This window comes from Lissotriton helveticus, chromosome 1_1, assembly GCF_964261635.1.
Source record: "Lissotriton helveticus chromosome 1_1, aLisHel1.1, whole genome shotgun sequence".
NCBI lineage: Eukaryota > Metazoa > Chordata > Amphibia > Caudata > Salamandridae > Lissotriton > Lissotriton helveticus.
Window position 1 is genome coordinate 897,834,008 of NC_136057.1, and position 19,508 is coordinate 897,853,515.

At 46.2% G+C, this 19,508-nt stretch overlaps 1 protein-coding gene across 1 annotated transcript in view; it reads left to right on the forward strand.

Moving 5' to 3' along the window:
• The window catches only part of CCDC38 (coiled-coil domain containing 38), a 2,097,275-nt gene that overhangs the window by 1,960,914 nt on the left and 116,853 nt on the right, over nt 1-19,508 (forward strand). Inside the window, exon 12 of the mRNA XM_078675815.1 lies at nt 15,695-15,897. Coding sequence (XP_078531941.1) covers nt 15,695-15,897 — 203 coding nt within the window. The remainder of the gene's footprint in view (nt 1-15,694; nt 15,898-19,508) is intronic.

Consider the following 19,508-nt stretch of genomic DNA (forward strand, 5'->3'; position numbering starts at 1 on the left):
TGTGAGAAACTGGCTTCCAGATGGAGTGAGATCTTTGGGGAAAATATTGCTATAGAAAATGTAAAGATAGCCGTTGATACTATTGCCCGCTCTGTTCATTCAACAAATCTACGACTGCAGCAATTCCGGGCACTTTGTATACTTTATTATAAGACGAAGAGAATTGTTAGATGGTCTCAAGTGGGGCTGGACTGGGATGCGTTACAATTGCCCAAATGTCGGCTATATGCTGCTGGTATTACCTACATGTTCGTTACGTGTCCTGCTTTAAGCCTTTTTTGGGATAAGATATCAACAGTAAGCAAACTTAGACTCTGGTGCGATTTCATACTCATGGCAGCTGAAAAGATGCTAGGATACAAGGAAGACTGTGGTCGGCATAGGTCTATAATGGCAATCATGTTGGTTGCTGCCCGGCTGGAGGTAGCAAGAGCTTGGATCGCTCCCAAACCTCCCACTGTGATGGAATGGTGGCTAATTGTTAAAGAAACAGGAGAAAGAGAGAAGGCGTTAGCAAAAGCAAGGGGTATCCAGGCCCTGCAAAAATACAAGTCCATATGGGGCTGCTTGGAAGAGCCGAATGGATAACTGGGGGGAAGCTCTAGCCGGTGGTTCTTTGGGACCTTTCAGATATTTGTTTGCTCATAACCTTTTCTGAATGTATGTTTATATTTTACCGACTTTCATAAGTATACTGGACTGTGAAATTCCTCAGGAAAATTTAAATTGGATATTATGAAATGTTTGTGGAGACGACTGGCATTTAACAAAGGTTTAGGGCTTTGTACCACCCTAGAGGTAACTCTGTTGTGGAAAGTGTTGACAGAGTTGTAAAGGACGTGTTACAATAGCAAGCAAAGGAAATAAAAATGTGGATGATGATTTGGATAAATTGATTTGGTCATATAGAGTGACAGTCCATAATACTGTTGGGGAAGGTCTCTTTGGGCTGATGAGAGGAAGATTTCCCTATGGCAAGATTAATCCGGGATGGATTGGTAGAAGCAAGAGGTACGAATGGGACAATGATAAATTGTGAGAATGTATTGCAAATTCTCTCTTTTCAACAAAAAAAAATATTGTCAAAAAGAAGTACAGTCAAAAAGGAAAACACAATAACATAGAAGGTGGGAATTGTACCCCATTATCCATAAAAATGAATGCAGGGAAGCCCTCTCTCATGAAACATTTTCAAGACACCTGATCACAGTGTCAGCCTTATTGACTACTTCCACTTCGATCTATCTGGAAAATAAGTCCGCCAACACCAGTACATACTTACTAGACCAATCTTGCCACATCATAGGTCCCATAATGTCTAAAGCAATATCTTTTCAAGGAAGCTTAGGACAACCCAAGGAAGACATTGGGGAATTAAGTGTTTTTTGAGTCTTATCAGAACTCTCACAATCTACACTGGTATGCACAAATGTTTCAATCTCCAAATCAACCCTGGGTCACCAATACAGTGCCTGTATGTTCCTTTTTGTGCGGGTAATGCAGGATGTCCTTCATGTCGAATACAAATGATTCTTTGATGCATTTCTTTAGGAGGAATAATGTGTTCTCCTCTGCACACAAACTCATCATCAACACTTAATTTGTCTCTCACTTCCCAGAATGCTCTTAACTCCAGGTTACTCTTGCAGTCACTCGACCATCCATTAGTGATGCTATTCTTCACAGCAAGTAAAGTTTCATCATTTTCATTCACATCCTTCCACTTAACTTTTCACAAACCACAAGTGTCCAAAAATATCCTGGCAACGCAAAAATCACCCCAAGGATCTTGATCAAAATCTTTTGGTGGTAATGATAATCTACTAGGGAAATCAACGATTACATTCTTAACACCCGGAACATATTGCACGTTGTACACAAAGTCTTTGAGTCTCATAGATAATCCAGTGATCCTGGCTGAAGCTCTACATAAACCCTTCGTGGTAACTAATTTCGTCAATGGTTTGTGGTCAGAACGAAGAACAAATGTCTTGCCCCACATGAACTCCCTGAAATGTTCCATGGCCCATACACACGCTAAAGTCTCCCTTTCTATAACAGAGTACTTTTCTTCCGTCGGAGACAATGAGCGTGAAGCGAAAGCCACCACTTCTTTGCCCTACTCTGACAGTTGGGACAAAACACCTCCCAATCTTGTACCACTGGCATCAGTGGTGACAATGGTGTCTGCAAAAGGGTCAAATCATTGTAACATGGGAGCATTTGAAATAGCCATTTTAATTTCCATAAAAGCATTTTGGCATGCATCACTACACACAAAAGCAGATTTGTTCTTTATCAACAGATGCATCTCATACGTTTTCTGTGAAAAGTGATATACAACCGTCGAATAAAATTTGGCTAAACCTAGGAAGCATCTGAGTTTGTCCTTTGACTTGAGTGCAGGAGCATTAATGATGGTGTCAACAAGCTTGTTTTTTGGTTTGATACCACTGTCACAGATTTCATGCCCTAGGTAAGTAACAGTTTTTTCTGCAAATGTGCACTTGCTACGTTCCACTGACATTCCATTATCCTTGAGTATAGTGACTACTTCCCTAAGAATAGCATCATGGTGTGTTTTGTTCTTACCCATTACTAAAATGTCATCCTGAAAGAAAACAACTTGAATAATGTGACCAAACAAATTCGACATCAACCTTTAAAAGACTGAAGCGGCTGAAGCCAACCCAAAAGGCATACGTTTAAATCTATAGCATCCAAATGGTGTACAAAATGTAGTGAAATGTCTACTCTCGGTATTTAGACCAACTTGGTGGCATGCTGCAGATAAGTCCAAAGTGGAAAACCACTTGGTGTGCTGCGTCAAGGTTAGCATTTCATCAATTCTATGAAGAGGGAATTGATCGAACACGATATTGTTGTTCAGATACTTCAAGTCCACACAAACTAGCCTTTCCTTTGGATTTGCTCGCAATGACCAATGGAGAAACCCATTCGGATTCTTCTACAGGTTCAATCGCATTGGCCTTTAACAACTTTTCCATCTCAGCTTTGACCTCTTCTCTAACTATGAAAAGAATATTGCATGGTTCATGTACTTTCGGCACAGCCCCTTCTTTTAATCGTATTTGTTGTGTAAACCCCTTAAGTTTTCCCATTTTACCTGCAAAAGCTGTAGGAAATTCCTGTAGTACCCACTTTTTTGTGTTTTCTCCATCACACAAAATCAAGACTTGCGCCATACCGTTAGGGTCAAGAATTATATTCAGACTTTTCTGGTCGTTTCAAACCCTCTTTTGCAATGTACAATTTTCCTGTAGCAAGTCTTTCCTTGAAACGAAACACCAAAACTCTGTAACCTAAGAGGTCAATTTTCTCTCCAGTATAGCACTCAGGTGAAATATCATTAGGTTCTAGCCAATTGCCAATAATCTCTGTGAAATGTTTTGTCCCATATATTTTGGGAGATGATGGTGCACAGGGACCCTTAATCCGATGCAAGTTGAATAGTAATGCCACCCAAGGAAATTTCACAAAGATGTTTAGAAGAAGAATGATCAGAAATATCAAGTACCACCTTTTTCTTTTGAATGAATTTAGTTTGTACGGCTTCATCACTTGTGCTAGAGCAGAGGTCTCCAACCGGTCGATCGCGAGCTACCGGTAGCTCGCCGAGCTACCGGTAGCTCGCCGAACCCCTGTGAGCAGCTTGCGCCGTGAATCTACATTTTGCAGCCTGTCATTCTCATTTATTTCTTTTAGGCCTTTTTACACAGCCGTGGCCTGCCCTCACCAAACCCAACAGCTCAGATTGGCCTATCAGAGCTTAGCTGGGGCGGGGCAGGCCAAAGATGATGACGCTGTTGCAGCCTCCACGCCACCTGCTTTTCACTGCCTGGCACTGCGCTCTTCATCCTGCAGCTCTTCATCCTGTAAAACGTGTGACGGTGCAAAGCAGCAGGTGGGCTGGAGCGGAGCAGCATGTCCTGGGAAAGCCTGCTTGCAAGCAAATGGTGCTAGCAGCTAGCAGTATTGAACTGCTATGAACCCGCACCACCTGCTTATTTCTGCCTGGCACATTATATTTGAGCAGCAGATCAATCAGTAACCACAGGCCTGGAATTTAACCTCTTAATGCTCTGTTCTCAGGACTTTGCGATGTATGCCTTCGGTACTGTAAACATACTGCAGCCGCTCTTATGACACATACACTTGAAGGACAGGGACTTTTTTATAGCAAAGTCTTAGCCCGTCTTGCTCCATCTGCTCCTGAACTATCCATATTAAATACATTATCCCTAATGCTAACTACATTTCTGGTGATTTAAGCGCGAAAGAGGCCCAACGGAGGCCTTCAGCAACACTGCCTGACAGTTTGGAAGCAGCCAAAATCACGGCTAACAGACACAAGTGAACATTTATTTTTTCCCGTTTTCCAGCTCTGGGTTGTGCATCCAGAGAAGCAGGGTGTTGCAAAGTGTCAGTTAACTTTACCGAAGGCACAACATAAAGAAAGCTCTCCCCGTCTGCACTCTTAAAACAAATGTAAATTGTTTCACTCTTCAGAACAGTTTTGAATTTCTGAACTAGTTTTAACTCTTTCATACCCTCTTTTGACAAGTCATTGACAGAGCACAGGAAAGCTCATCCAAATTATAAATGTGTTTAAATTTAATATTAAGGGATAAGGATGTGTGTTTTCAATACAGCAGCAGCACACTACCATTACTGCAAATAATCTCTGTGCCACCATCCCATTTCTAATATGTGATGTCCTTTTTCGAGCTCTATTATAAAAGAAACTTTATGAATGTTGCATGAAACATAAGACAACATTTTTATGCAAAATGGCCACATTCAAAATTAATTAAAGAAAATGGTATTTAATCAATCGGTTTAAAAATGATTAAATGTCATCCAGGCAAGTCTCTCTGCAGAACAGAGCTGGCTCTATCGGGGCGCCCAAGACTTAAATGTCTTTGTTCCTAGTGCATGTGGTAATCAACACCAACACTACAGCAGTTTCTTTAGGTAGCAGAGTTCTGGATCATGGACAGATTTGCAGTATTATAGTTAAATCCTCAGTTTGCAGTTTAACTGCCTCTTGGGAACAGAGCTTTTCTATTAAGAGTGCTCTGGCACCAATATAACCGTGAAAATAGCAAGTCTTACTCTTCATTCCCAAAAAAACAAAGCAGTTCAATAACAACAGGTGTTTCACATACTTACAGGAAGATTCGGGTCCCAGCGTTGTTTTCTAATGCATTGTTTTACAGGTGCATTGTGAGCCTCTGGGCTGCCTAGCTGCATTGGTGAGGTGGATTTTACTTGCACATTAAATGCTTTCTCAACAAAAAAATAAACGTTTGAAACTCTGCTAATCATTAAAATAAAGTAGCAATTCAGACTCTCTTTTTACTCCATATAAATAGCATTTATTTCAGAAGTTATCTTGTTTACAAAGAAAGCTATGGGAGGGTACCTAAACAGAATAGCCACATATAGAATTGGAAACCTTCCTATTGGCCCCGGGCCCAGAGCATCTGTGAGTGTTGTAATTGTATTTTTTTTCACAAACTCAGTTAATCTTCCACTTGATTGGGCCATGTATTATGTTGAAAAATATGTATTCTGCATAAATAAAAATCAATTTTCATCGTCACATAGAAAACATAGTATGGAATAGATTAGAATAAAACCGCTATTTGTAATGAATTAAAAATTATTTAAATCTGAAACCGGATGGGACATTTCAAAACTGTAATTTATAAAAAGAGTATGTGGTGAAGCGGAAATTATTGAGGTTGTTCATAATAGAAGGAGTCTTTTTTTTTTAAAACAAGTGACTGCACATCTAAGCTAGACTTCAATAATTCACATTTGGTAAGAAATATATGTTCAGGTTTAACTGTTGCAGTGTGTGAACAATTTGGTTTAAGGATCACAAAAGCAGGTCATCGGCTTGTATCCGGCAGTATTTCGTTACACTTTTCGGAAATGCTACAAAGCAAGACACGCTTTTGCTTCAGATAGCACAACCCGGCAGCTGTCTGTAGCTTTAAAAGAGGAAGTGTGGCCCCTTTTGTTCAAACCACAGTAAGGGCTCTGAAGAAATTAGGCTTAAAGGGAATGACACTGGGCGTGGGGGGGGTCTCTCGAAAAAATGCGCAAGTTGCTTAGCCTTCAGTAGCTCACAATGATTTTCACTGCTCAGAAGTAGCTCTAAATACAGAAAAGGTTGGAGACCCCTGTGCTAGAGTAAATTTCCTCCTCCCCTATTTTACACAAGTAACTTTACCTTTAGATTTTTTTTTAGATTTCCTTTTGCAAACTCTGGCAAAGTGCCCAATGATGCCGCATTCCAGACACTTTTCAGACTTTGCCAGACATTTATCATATTTAGCTGACTGTGAGAAACTGCCACATCTGTAACATACTAGATTGCCAGTTCCTTTTCGGCTCAAAATGTTCTCCTTTCTTTTTCTCTACTCTGAAGTCACTGTTAACCTTGTGCCCTGATTTGTTATCAGAATTTTTTCCCACCACCACTGAATCCTTCTTGTCATGAGAATGAGTAGCTTTTGCACAACGCTCGGATAACTCAGCCTTTTTTACCATAGCAACAATATCTTTGAGACAGCCCTCACCTTCCACCCATAATCTGTCTTGCATGGTCTTATTCTTTGTGTACATAACCACCTGGTCACGAAGGAATTCATCACGCAGTTGGGTAAACCTACATTTTTTAGCTAACTTTTTTAAAGCCGAAAGATATTCCTCAATATTTTCGTGCTTTTCTTGTTTTCTCTGAAAGAAAGATTGTCTAGTGACAGCAATGCAAACAGAAGGAGAAAAGTGATCATCAAGATCCAAAGTTGATGCTTCAAGTACATCAATATCAGCCCCCACTCTTTCAGGTTTTTGTAACTCATTGTAAATACGCAAACCTTCAGGACCTAAACAATACATAAGTATCCTTTTTTTCCTTTCTGGTGTAAAATTCCACTAAGATCTTCTAAGTTAGCAATGTAATTAAGAAAATATCATTTCCAGTCATTCCAAGAAACTAAGTGGACTCCAGGTAAAGGTAAAAATGTCTTTGGGGAATTCATGTGCATTGAAGATCCATTAGAGTCACCCACTGCTGTGCTGTTTTCTGCTGTGGACATGAATTAAAAGGGAGACTGTAACTTGAAGAAGGAAAAATATGTTCGATATTCAACTACCCCAAGGTGTCGTAAGAAATGCCTCTTTTATGCTGAGGAATTTAGATTATTACGAAATAAATGCCTTACGAAAAGTGCTGTAAAAAGAAATAATTCAAAGCGCTGCAAACACCCTTGAACAGAATAAGCGTAAATAAAAACACAGTACCATACTTTTTTTGCTGGTTTCTGCTGTGGACATGACTTAAAAGGGTGGCTGTAAACCTGAAGAAGGAAAAATATGTTCGATATTCAACTCTCCCAAGGTGCCGTAAGAAATGCCTCTTATATGCTGAGGAATGTGGATTATTATGAAACAAATGCCTTATGAAATGTGCTGTAAAAAGAAATAATTCAAAGCGCTGCGAACACCCTGGAGCAGAATAAGCGTAAATAAAAACACAGTACGGTACTTTTTTTTTTTTCGTTGAAACCACTAAATGAATAAATGTCTTGAAGAGAAGTTCCAGTGGTGAGAAGAGTTCCGAGTTGCAGGAATCTACTCACTTTGGTAGAAAATGGCTGCTGTGCGGTGACCTTTCCGAAATGAGAAGCGTAACGTGGTCTTTCTACAGTGTTGCCGTCCATATGTCGTCCTCTGTCACGAAGAGAAGGTGGCGCGCGCGAGGTCCACTGTGATGGAGATGGTGGAATGGAAATATGCGTCAGGAATGCGGGATTTAAAACTCCAAATAGCGGACATTAGTATCAGCCGTTGGTAAGCTGTGGTCATCGCGCAATAAACAGACCACGCAGTGTGTCAGCGTAAAAGGCCATTTTATTAGACCAGGCTGCGTAATCTATACATAACAATAAACATCAACAGGTAAATAACATCAAACCCCCACTCACACTCCCCTCTCATTCGTTTCACCCGTTCCACCTCATCACAAACCCCTACAAGCTCCATACCATACCTTATTCCTGCCCATCAATCACTTGTCATCCAGCCCGCTCCTTGCGTCCTTCCAGTCATGCCTCTATCCGCCATTCGAACTCCCCCCCCAAGGGATGGGTGTGCCCGCTCTTAACCCCCCTGTACCTTCAAAGTACTGCCTAAAGCAGCTCTGGCCTAAACTGGCAACGCCAAGGACCTACCCAAAACCGCACCTCCAACTGCCGGGTGGGTGGGTGGCCTTTCTTTCTACCCTCCCGATGGTGCCAGGCGCAGGAAGAGGAAGTTCCCTTCCTCCCCTGCACCTATATACCCACCCCCTAACTCCTCCCCTTCCCCTGCCTGTCCTATCCTGCGCGAAAGACCCCGGGGGAAGACTAGTCTGCGACTGTGCTACCCCCGGGGCCCGGCATCGCGCAATAAACAGACCACGCAGTGTGTCAGCGTAAAAGGCCATTTTATTAGACGAGGCTGCGTAATCTATACATAACAATAAACATCAACAGGTAAATAACATCAAAACCCCACTCAAATTCCCCTCTCATTCGTTTCACCCGTTCCACCTCATCACAACCCCCTACAAGCCCCATACCATACCTTATTCCTGCCCATCAATCACTTGTCATCCAGCCCGCTCCTTGCGTCCTTCCAGTCATGCCTCTATCCGCCATTCAAACTCCCCCCCAAGGGATGGGTGTGCCCGCTCTTGACCCCCCTGTCCCTTCAAAGTACCGCCACCCAGGGAACCCCCTGTAGGGCGGTTCCCTGCCCCACCCCTCCTACCCAGGTCCGACCGCCCGCACCAAGCACACCCGCAATCACTCCCTGCAACACCAGATAGCCTCATTCCATAACTTGCTCACAACATCTGTCATCTCCATCATGTAATACGCATTGCCCAGCTTCGACAAGTGTACTCCGTCGTCCCGAAAAACTAAAGGTTCCTCCAGTCGAATCCCTCCGTGTGCAATCACTTTGATGTCCTTGTCACCACAGTATAGTCTCATTGCCCTATTGAGCTTCCTTCGTGCCTTTTCGATCGCCCCATGCTTCATTGCCCCTCTCCACACTTTCAGGTCCCTGCAAGCCTAGATTTCAGCACCTCCAGGTCCCTCTGCATAAGCTGTAAAAGCGCCAAACCTGACAGCTGCACCAAGTCATTTTCTCCCAGATGTATTATCAACAAATCAGGGCACCCTCTTTGCGGGACCATCTTCGCGAGCCAGGGCAGTAGTGCCCCCCATCGCATGCCACCTTTGCCCCACCATTGTACCTCGTGCAAGTGTCCTTTCAGTCCCAGGTTACGGCCGTAACCCTGTTGCTCCGCATATTTGGACGCCCAATGCACGAAGGAGTGCCCAACAATCCATGTCATCGTCTTATTTCCCGGTCCACCCACGCAACCTACGAAGAAAAAGATGTTAGAACAAGAAACAGCAAAACCATGAATCAACCAACAGCCTACCTGGGACCATCTCATTTCCTCACATACCTCTCACAACAACGGGACTTCCACCACCCAATCCGCCTAATCCTGTCCCAGGACCACCCCAACCTGGCCGCAGCTGTCGCAGCCCCAATTTTGAAGGAGTGAGTCCCGAAACCAGACGCATCCAGACCCAATCGTCGCAAAGCATTGCGCAACACCGCCAATAATTGGCCCGCCGTCATTCTGGCTCCTGATGCGTGACAAAAAAGTTCCCCATGCGCCACACTCGCCGTCCACCCGGAAAGTCCGCCATTCAACCAGAGGGCACACCGGCCCGCCCTCCGTCTCATTCAGCCACACCCACTTGCCCCTGCCCAACTGATCAGTCTTCGAGCACCGCAACCAAATACCCAGGCGACCTCAATCCTCCCGAATCTCCTCAAACAACCTGCCAGCCATTCTCCTTGTACCCAGCAACTCAGACACCCTGAACGCCCCAAAAAACATCCACACCATACATAAACGGAAAAGGCCAACCTCAACAAGGTCGTAAAACAGTCCGGCAACACCTCAACCAGCCGGACCAATAACTCAAAAGTAACCGCTTCCCGCAGCCTACCCCCCCCCATTCCTGCATTCCCTGCCCCAACCCCGCAACATCCTGCTCACGATCACATCTTTAGTTGGATCAAAACCCAGAAACAAAGCACAGTAAAAGGATATCCCTGCCAATTTACCAGAAATCGTAGCCGCAGTCAAACCCCTGTCAATACAATCCAGCACAAATTGTCTCAGCCCCTGTTCCACCACAGACTCAACACCCACGACACCATCCAGATTCCAACCCATGAAAGCACTAAATTCAGATCATGCCAAACGATACGTCCTCCTCGTGGTCTCTGCAACAGAACCTTCCACCAGGCCAATCATCCTCACTCCCCCAAGGCCCAGATGCCGGCCGGCAGCTCGGTCTTGCATGTATCCGCTCCCGGTGCCAGGTGCCGGAACCGCTGCCACTGCGAACGAGACAAAGCATCCGCAATGTCATTATTCGCCCCAGGAACATGCTTTGCCCGAAACACCACATTCAGCCGCATACAAGCCAACATGAACCTCCGCAACAGCCGCAGCACTCTCAGGTCCCTTGCCCTCTGATGATTCACCAGCTCCACCACCGTCATGTTGTCCACATGGAAAAGCACTGACCTGTTACGAAATTCCTCCCTCCACATCTCCAGTGCCACCAGTAGAGGGAAAAATTCTAAGAAAGCAATGCTCCTCCCCTGTTTGAACCATTGAGCCGGCCAGCTCTCAGCACACCACTTTCCGTCCCAGAAAACACCAAACCCCGCTGACCCAGCTGCATCAGAGTAAATTTGGCATTGCCAGACCGCCCTCTCCTCATCAAACTCCAGGGACACACCGTTAAAGTCTGTCAGGATGCAATACAGGTCTTCAAGTCTGCCCTCACCCCCATGGAAATCCTGACTCTGTGATGTGGAAGCACTGCCCCCGACATGGCAATGCCGAGCCGCCTACAGAATGTCCGCCCTGCACGCACTACCCTACACGCAAAGTTCAGGAATCCCAGGAGTTTCTGAACCGCTCGCAAAGGAATCCGCTTCTCTTCCACCGCCCATTCCAAACATGCCAGTATCTCCGCCACTTTGGCCGCAGGGAGGCGCGCCAGCCACTGCACCGAGTCCAGCTCGATCCCCAGGAACGTCAGGCAACAGCTGGGACCAGCCGTCTTCTCCGGCGCCAGAGGCACACCAAACTGAAAGGCCAACCCTTGGAATCGCGACAGGGCCCTGCCGCAATCCCCGGAATCCGCCCTCCCCAGGAAGAGGAAATCATCCAAGTAGTGGGTGACCTCACGGCACCCACTGACTCGCACCATGACCCACTGCAGGAAGGTGCTAAAGAGCTCAAACAGAGCGCAGGAGATGGCGCACCCCATGGGCAAAACCTTGTCCACTTAGATGGCCCCCCCAAACTGCATTCCCAAGAGTGAGAAATCCGCCGGATGAATGGGCAGTAATCGGAAAGCTGACTTGATGTCACATTTCGCCAATTCAGCCCCCGCCCCACACACCCTCACCAGACGGATCGCATCGTCCACCGACGCATAGAGCACCCTAGAATCTTCCTCTGCAATAAAATTGTTCACTGACTGACCCTCTGGCCACGATAGATGGTGTATCATCCTAAACTCCCCTTCCTCCTTCTTCGGCACCACCCCCAATGGAGAGATGATCAGATCGCCCAAAGGCCAGTCAGTAAACGGGCCAGCCAGCCTTCCTTCCTCAACCTCCTTCCTCAACTTAGCGGCCACCACACTAGGCAATTCCTTAGCAGATCGCAAGTTGTAGGCCCATCGGCGCTCCCTGGGGCCCTGATAGCCCACTCTAAAACCCTCTGTGAAACCCCAAAAAAGCCGCGCCGCCGCCTCCTGATCCGGGTAGCACGAGAGCAACGGGGCCATCGCCTCCACCCTAACCGGTGTAGGCGCCCTTCTGTCCAGGGTGGCCCCGCCCTCGGGGGTTCCTCCACTGTTCTGATGGCGTGGCAAGTGTGAGGCACTGAGTGAGTGCATGTTTCCCTCCACATTTCGAGCACTCATGCTTGAACTTACAGGGGTACCGGGAACAGTACCCCCTATTGTAGCTCCAACAGGCCCCTGTGGAATATCCCCCTGGCTTAGTCTGTTGACCCGAGAAGATGGTGTTGGGCACTGCACCTCCTCCCGCCCCACTTTGGGCGGGACGCGGCGGAAAGGACCGATACACTACCGGCAAGCCGCTAGCTGTGTGTGTGGATGCGGTGGAGTGCGTGGACGCCATCCACTGCACCCAGAGTTCCTGATCCACCTCCCCCCAGCTCTTCTCCGGATTCGCACTGACCCTGGCCCTAAACTCCTCGTCATAACTCAGCCAGGCAAATCCCCCAAACTGCATCTGAGCCTTGCGAATGATGTCCATGTACTTGAACAGCGCAATCGCCCTGTCCAAATACTTCTCACAGTAGATACTGGCATAAATCAAGAACGCTGATGTCCAGTTCTCCATTGTCACTGGCACCCTGGGGCACCTCGTCAGCTCCCACTCGTCCTCCTTCGAACCCTCCTTAGCCTGCACCTCTCTATGCAGCAACTTAAACACATCCACGAATTCGTGCCTCCAAATCCGAGCCCTGACTTTCTCAGAGAGATGCGAGCCCAACGGCATCGCCAAACCCATATACGGCAGCTTCTTCGGGATCTTCACCCCTTTCTCCTCTTTACCATCCCCTTTGTCCGTCTGCACCCCCGTAGTCACCGACTTACCGTCCACCTTCTCACCATCCTCAAGTGGACTGCCCGATGGCTTCTCCGGCTCCCGGACTGACTCGTCCCCCACTCCTACTGACCTGCAAGTCCTATTACGCCTCCTGCCTCGCCTGGGCAGGGGTGCCAGCCCTGGAGCTGGTGGACAGGTCAATGGGGGCTTCCTCCCTCCACTCCTCATCCACAGGCACAGTCTCCCCAGACAGACCCTCCCCCATGGCGTGGGCATCGGCCTGCCCCACTACATCCGTGGCATTGGACTCCCCCACAGGTCCCACAGCTGGCAAAGGGGGCCGCGGAAGGCTGTCCCCCTGCCCCACCCCCTCCCCCGCACCGGCCGGCGCGTGGACAGGCCCCAGCAGCTGGGGCGGGGGGCCGCGCCCCTCACAGCAGCCCCGGAGGCCCCAGGGAAGAACTCGAGAGGAGGGTAGGCCCGCTGGGGCAGGCTCTTACGTTTCCCGCCCCTCGCCGGGTCCCTGGGCGCTCCGCCCCCCCTCCGCTCGCCCTCGCCTGGCCGTGTGCGTCAGGTTGGTCCTCCAGACAAGCCACAACCGCGGCTTTGACCCCGGCCGAGGCCGCGCGCGTGCCCCTAGAGGCCCCCACCCATGCTTGGCCCAACACACCTGGCTGAAGCAGATCCTCGCGACCGGCCCGCGCAAGCAGCAGCAAGGCCGCCCAGACCTCCTCGGACGTCACCTCCGACATCGTGCCACAACTCACGCTTCCGGCGTGCAACGAAAAACGGCTGCCGTGTAAACAGCCCCCGACGATGAGACACCGGCCAAAAGTCCACTAACTCTGCTAAACTAAGTTCATACAGGTCCTACACTAGTCTTCCTTTCTTTCTACCCTCCCGATGGTGCCAGGCGCAGGAAGAGGAAGTTCCCTTCCTCCCCTGCGCCTATATACCCACCCCCTAACTCCTCCCCTTCCCCTGCCTGTCCTATCCTGCGCAAAAGACCCCGGGGGAAGACTAGTCTGCGACTGTGCTTCCCCCGGGGCCCGGCAACGCGGCGCTGCACTTCTTGAGTAAATGTTTCCACAAGTCTCCAATGAGCTTCAACTATTCCTTTGTGTGGCGCATGATGTAGTCGATGATAGAAGATTCAAACGGTGATTCCTGTGCCATGTAGCTTGGGTTTCTAGTCCAAACACGGGTAGTAAAAGGTGTCTCTTAAAGATCTGAAACGTGGGTTCCTTCAGCTAGCCAGCTCGTCGCCAAAATCATGTAGTAACCACACTGGGAAACAAGGGCAGTTCTCTTTTTTATTCAAGATAGCTGGTACAATACAAGGATGCATGCAGCAGTAACACAGGGCTATCTCTCAGTGAGGTAAAACATTCTAAGCCCCAACATTAATACCCATTCTACATGACACATATACATTCTACATAATCTAATAGCAGAATACAAAGAACCATGTTACGACATAACCCCCTTACCATGGAAGAAAACTGGTATGTAGATCATTAGTTTTCTGGGTTTTTTTAAACACAAAATCTCGCTTTGCGAGTTTGTTTTTGGAAAAGTTTAACTTCCAGCCGTCATGTTTGACAACGTCTGTCAAACTTTCAGACAATGACAGGTATCACTATGACACCTGTTCCTGCCAATGTATAGGGATGGTGGCCGGGCTGCTGACAGGTGGGCAGAGTAAAGGCAGTAAAGTATTCCAACAACCTGTCTGCCTTTACTGCATCTGCCAAATCCTAAGTCAGGCCCTCTGTCTAGAGTGGCACAGTATGCACAAAACAATGGTTTAAAATACTCCTTTGAGGGATTGCTAGTGGTTAGATTATTTGCAAGCAGTCATCCCATCACCTTTTGGGTGTTTGATAGCCAGTACCATGCCTGGAAATCTGAGACTGTTTTCGCTTCCCAAGCCAACTACCGTGAATGTTTGAGAATTCTAAAATGTAGTTCATTTTCTTCCATTCAAGGATTACTTGCATGTGGCTGATTTGCTACTTTTTAGTTAACCACTCACTAAGGGTCATATTTACAAAGAAGTGGCACAACTCAATGCAGCAAGTAAAGATACTGTGCAGCGTTGCCTCACTTGAAGGGAGCGAATTGTACCATCTTTTTAAAGAAATGGCACCTTTCTGTAGAGAAGTGTGGCTCAATGGTTAGAGTGGCAGACCCTGAAGCAGAGGTCTGGCCCGGGACCAGGGTTCAATTCCTGTCTCGGCAGGTCTTGGGCTCAATTTCCTCGGACCTGATAATTCTTGCCTCAGTGCCTATTCTAATCATGGGTCCATCTCTGCAACTCTGGGTAATAGCTTGCTTAATCTCCACAACGGCCCCTACAGCGCTAGGATGCCTGGCTGCACCTTGGGGGTGCCCAGGAGTGGGTTCCTCACAGGGAAAAGCCAGGAAGGGTTCCACAGCGGTATACGTACAAGCGCCGGAGAGACCCCATGTGGGGTGATTCGGGCGCTATACAAGTACTACAACATTTACCTTTACATTTCTGCTCTCTCCTTTGCTGGTGCTCTAAGGACTACTTAGTGCAAGGTTGTCTTTTATGGTCAGAATACTTTTTGTTTAGGAAGGGGGTCCCTGTACTCCCGTTCCACCTGCAAATATTCACTGATTTTGTGAACCTATTCCTCCCATTAAGAGGCAGGGCATTAGGTGCACGGTATGGCAGCTCTTCAAGTGTTCACCTAAATTACGTTTGAGGTCTTCTCTGGCTAATATGTAGGTATTAGCCGAAATGACTAAACTGAACATGAAGAACATTAACGAGATTTAACAATACATATGAGCGTACTTTTTCCAGGGAAGATGCAATGTCAGAAATAGAAAAGTATAACTCCGTAGGGAAACAGATGTACATTGTTAATGTTTTTCAACGTTTTTCCCTTACTAGGACATATTGCTAAACATTCTTAATAAAAAAGTTGCTGAGGTGTACCAGAGCGCCATTGGTGAAGTTCAAGCAACATTTAGTACTGTCCAGATGCTAACCGTGATTGAGACTCGACTTCAGCAGCTGCATGATTTATTCGAATCTTTGCCAAAAAATAAAGTGTCAGCTGCTGAGAAGTTAAAAATTAAAGAACGACGAATGAGGTAAGCATTAATATCTTTGGAAGTATTGTCAGTACGGGCCTCTTCCCAACTCGAATGCCCTATCATGTGGGAATATCTACATTTTAAGTTAATCCACTTGCCTTGCAATGCAACGTAACCAGAAAATCTTTCTGCGGGTCACTGCTACCTTTATGGGTCCATGTTCCTATTTTTTGTGTAAATGACGTACTTGGCTTTTAGGTTTTTAAGTTCACAAAGGTCAGCATGTCCTTTCTGTCTTAGCTCTGCGAATACAGTGATAGCTCTTTGAATATAGTGCAATGGTGTTTCTTTCTCCTCCACACCGCTGCCCTTTCCCACCCTAACGTCAGAACTGACTGCAAAGAAACTCGAGTTTAATTGGGTTGAATTTAAGTTTCTTGCTGAGGCTATAACCAGACTCAACATCCTGCGCAGAGAGCTAACGTGTGTGCAGAGCTGAATGAAATAAATCATTTGGAAGCGCGAGATTGAGTCCCTTTAAAGTTAACTGGCAGGTAAGGGCTGGCTATGTCTAGACCACAGGGTGGAAGGTTAGTATGAGGAGGGTGAACATGCTTTGTGTGCGTGCTCCTGTGGGTACCCTTAGTGGACACTGCTTTGCACAGCCTGGTGAGCTCTGGATAACCGAAGGCTTCCTATAGAAGGGTACGTGGAGTGCCTTGATTCAGTGGAAGCAGAGTAAGTGTGTGCTAGCTAAGCTGGGCGGCTGGGCTTGGCTGAAGGACTCATGGTTCACAGCCTTCTGGAAGGATATAGTCGATGTGGAGACTGACAGAAGGAAGCCTTTTGTAAAGATCCGCCTTCACGCTCCTCCAAGTGCGCTTCTGGGAAAGGCACTGCTGTGGACCAGTTCCTCAAGATCAGATGGGCCACATCAGTAGTAGCCCAGCAGAGGCGTGAAGGCAGTAGGCATGGCCTGAGCCACCTGTGCCTCACTGCAATTCCAGCAGATGGAGTGACCAACGACCCATCCTTGGAATCCTGACTTTGATCCCATGTAAAGAAAGGACTGTAAGTGGACAGACATGCTAGGTCATTACATGGAGCACCAAGTTAAGAAGGGGTTAAAGAGTGAGAGTGTGAAAGACGGGCAAAGATGACCATTCACAAAATAAGTTTGCCTTCTTCTACGCTACAGGCCTTTAATTTCTTATTATGTGTCAAAAGCTGATGCAGTGACACTCTGATTTTAACAAAAATTGAATTGGCCATGGTCCAAGACTGTGCGCTAGAGGAGCACTACTGGGAAAAAACCAACACAGTTGAAGTACTTTATTACCAATACACAACCATTTGGGTGCCGTATGGATACAGCAAGGACCCAGGGTCCTTCAACCTGATAAGGCAGTGCTAAAGAAAGGTAATGCTGGAGCTTCAATGCGCTGCCACTGTCACTGTCATGGGAGGTCGCACCAAAGGTTATACTGGGATTTTCAAGCACCGTCAAGTAACTGTGGTCAAAGGAACACTGCTAGGCCCTAGTACAGAAAGGGGGAAAAGTCTATTCAAGGCTACACAGCCATGGCTGTCATTTAGGGGTCGCCATGGGTCGCAGCTGTGGCTCCTGGCTTGCCCCATGCGACCCCTGGCTTCAAAGGTAGCATAATCAGAGCCAGGAACACAGAGGCCCGTCCTTATGACCATCAGTTGGGGCTCCAATCTCCTTGTATTTTGTAATTACACTAATAGTGAACAATTTATTATTATAATATATTTTTCACTATTAGTGTAATAAAAAATGGAGTACATTAAGCTGGAATATTACATTTCCTGGAATCAAAGGTAGGTAAAAAAGTATTTTAAATGTATGAACAAAAGTCCTGTGCACACGTATGAGTGTAGTAGGTTTTAGTGTAAAAACACATTTTTAAAACAATGATCTTGAAGAAATAATGACGTGTAGCATCACCCGGAACAACAGAACAGATCACTCTACACCCTGAAGCTGGAGCTCAGATTTCCTTAACGCCACGGACGCTCCCATCCAGCGCCATCGTGTCTCTACAGTCAGAGACATGAAGAGATGTTAATTCTCATCTCTCCCGATCCTAATCCTTGATCGTCTACCCGATGGGCCGCAACCAGGTCGGAATTACAACCGGTTTGCCGTTTTACAGATCCTCTACTCAAACCTACAGCCCTGAAGAGTTATAACTCACCACGATGTGACGAAACACGTGTCGGCTGGTTTGTTTTCTTTCTGTGCCGATCTGGATTGACTTATAAATCCTTCTACTTGAAACTCGAGATGTCAACCTTCATTATTTCTTCAAGATCATTGTTTTAAAAATGTGGGTTTTACACTAAAACCTACTACACTCATACGTGTGCACAGGACTTTTGTTCCTATTTGTCGTGTGTGTCTTGACCCATACTCATGCAAGGGTTGTTTTTTGTGTGGGTGTGTTCCCCCTGACCTGCTTGCACCATGTACTCACTAGTTACAATATAGACTTTTACACGCACATGCTAGAGCGCCATCACCTCCTGTAAATAATCTAAACCCGTCACCAATACAGTATTTTAAATGTATGTTGTGTGCATACATGCAGGTGAGAGAGTGTTTATGTGGGAGAGAATGTGTGTATGCGTGATTGCCTGTGTATGTGTGCAGGATAAGGTAAAATAACGTGGGATATCACTTCCACTATCACAGGTGTTTTAGTGAAATGACATTCATGTGTGCAGCCTTGGTATTTGGCACTTCAACACGCTAGTGCCGACCACAAGCTTCTGAAGAAAATGTCGACCCTGACACTTATTCTTTTACAAATTAAGCACTGGAAAGGCATTATCCTACACCACCATCAAATCTGGGTTGATCTGTTCCCATTTTCCATCTACAAAGGGAGTCACTTAACCCCTTAGTTAGAGTAAACTCTATTTTCAGAGTGGTAGAGGGTTAGATTTCAGATTGTGAATGCCAACAAACCTATCAATATATGGGTGTTAAAAAAAACTACAAGGCTAACCACACCTTGTTTCTCCCCCTTCCCACCCCTTGTAAGGGATTTAGGGCCATATGTATCATCAACCTGATTTGCGATTCTGAAATAGCGATTTTTTAGAAATCGCTATTTCAGAATCGCAAATTGGGATGTATGTACAAATTCGCAATTTTTTGCGAATTCTTAGTTTTCCTTAATTGGGATTAGCAAATTGCGAATTGCAATTAAGGAATACTTTCCCATTCATTTCTATGGGCCAGGAGGCCTATGGGAATGAATGGGAAGTTATTCTCAATTTGCGATTCACAATTTGAGAATCGCAAATTGAGAATAATTTAAAAAATGTGCATTTTTCAAGGAATTCGCAAATTACCACCAACTTGAAGTTGGTGGTAATTTGCGATTCCTTAAGGACAATTTGCATTTTTTTTGCTCCATACATTGCATTGATTCCTTAAATGCAATTGCAAAATAAGGAATCGCAAATTTTGTGATTCCTTGTTTTGCACCAGATTTTCCTTAATACATACCATTTTGCAAATTCGCATTCGCAAACGCGGACATTCTGCGAATTTCAGCGTTTGTGAATGCGAATTTGCTTGATACATATAGTACATCAGATTTCTCAGCGCTCTTGGCAGCTGCAAATGTAGCCATTTT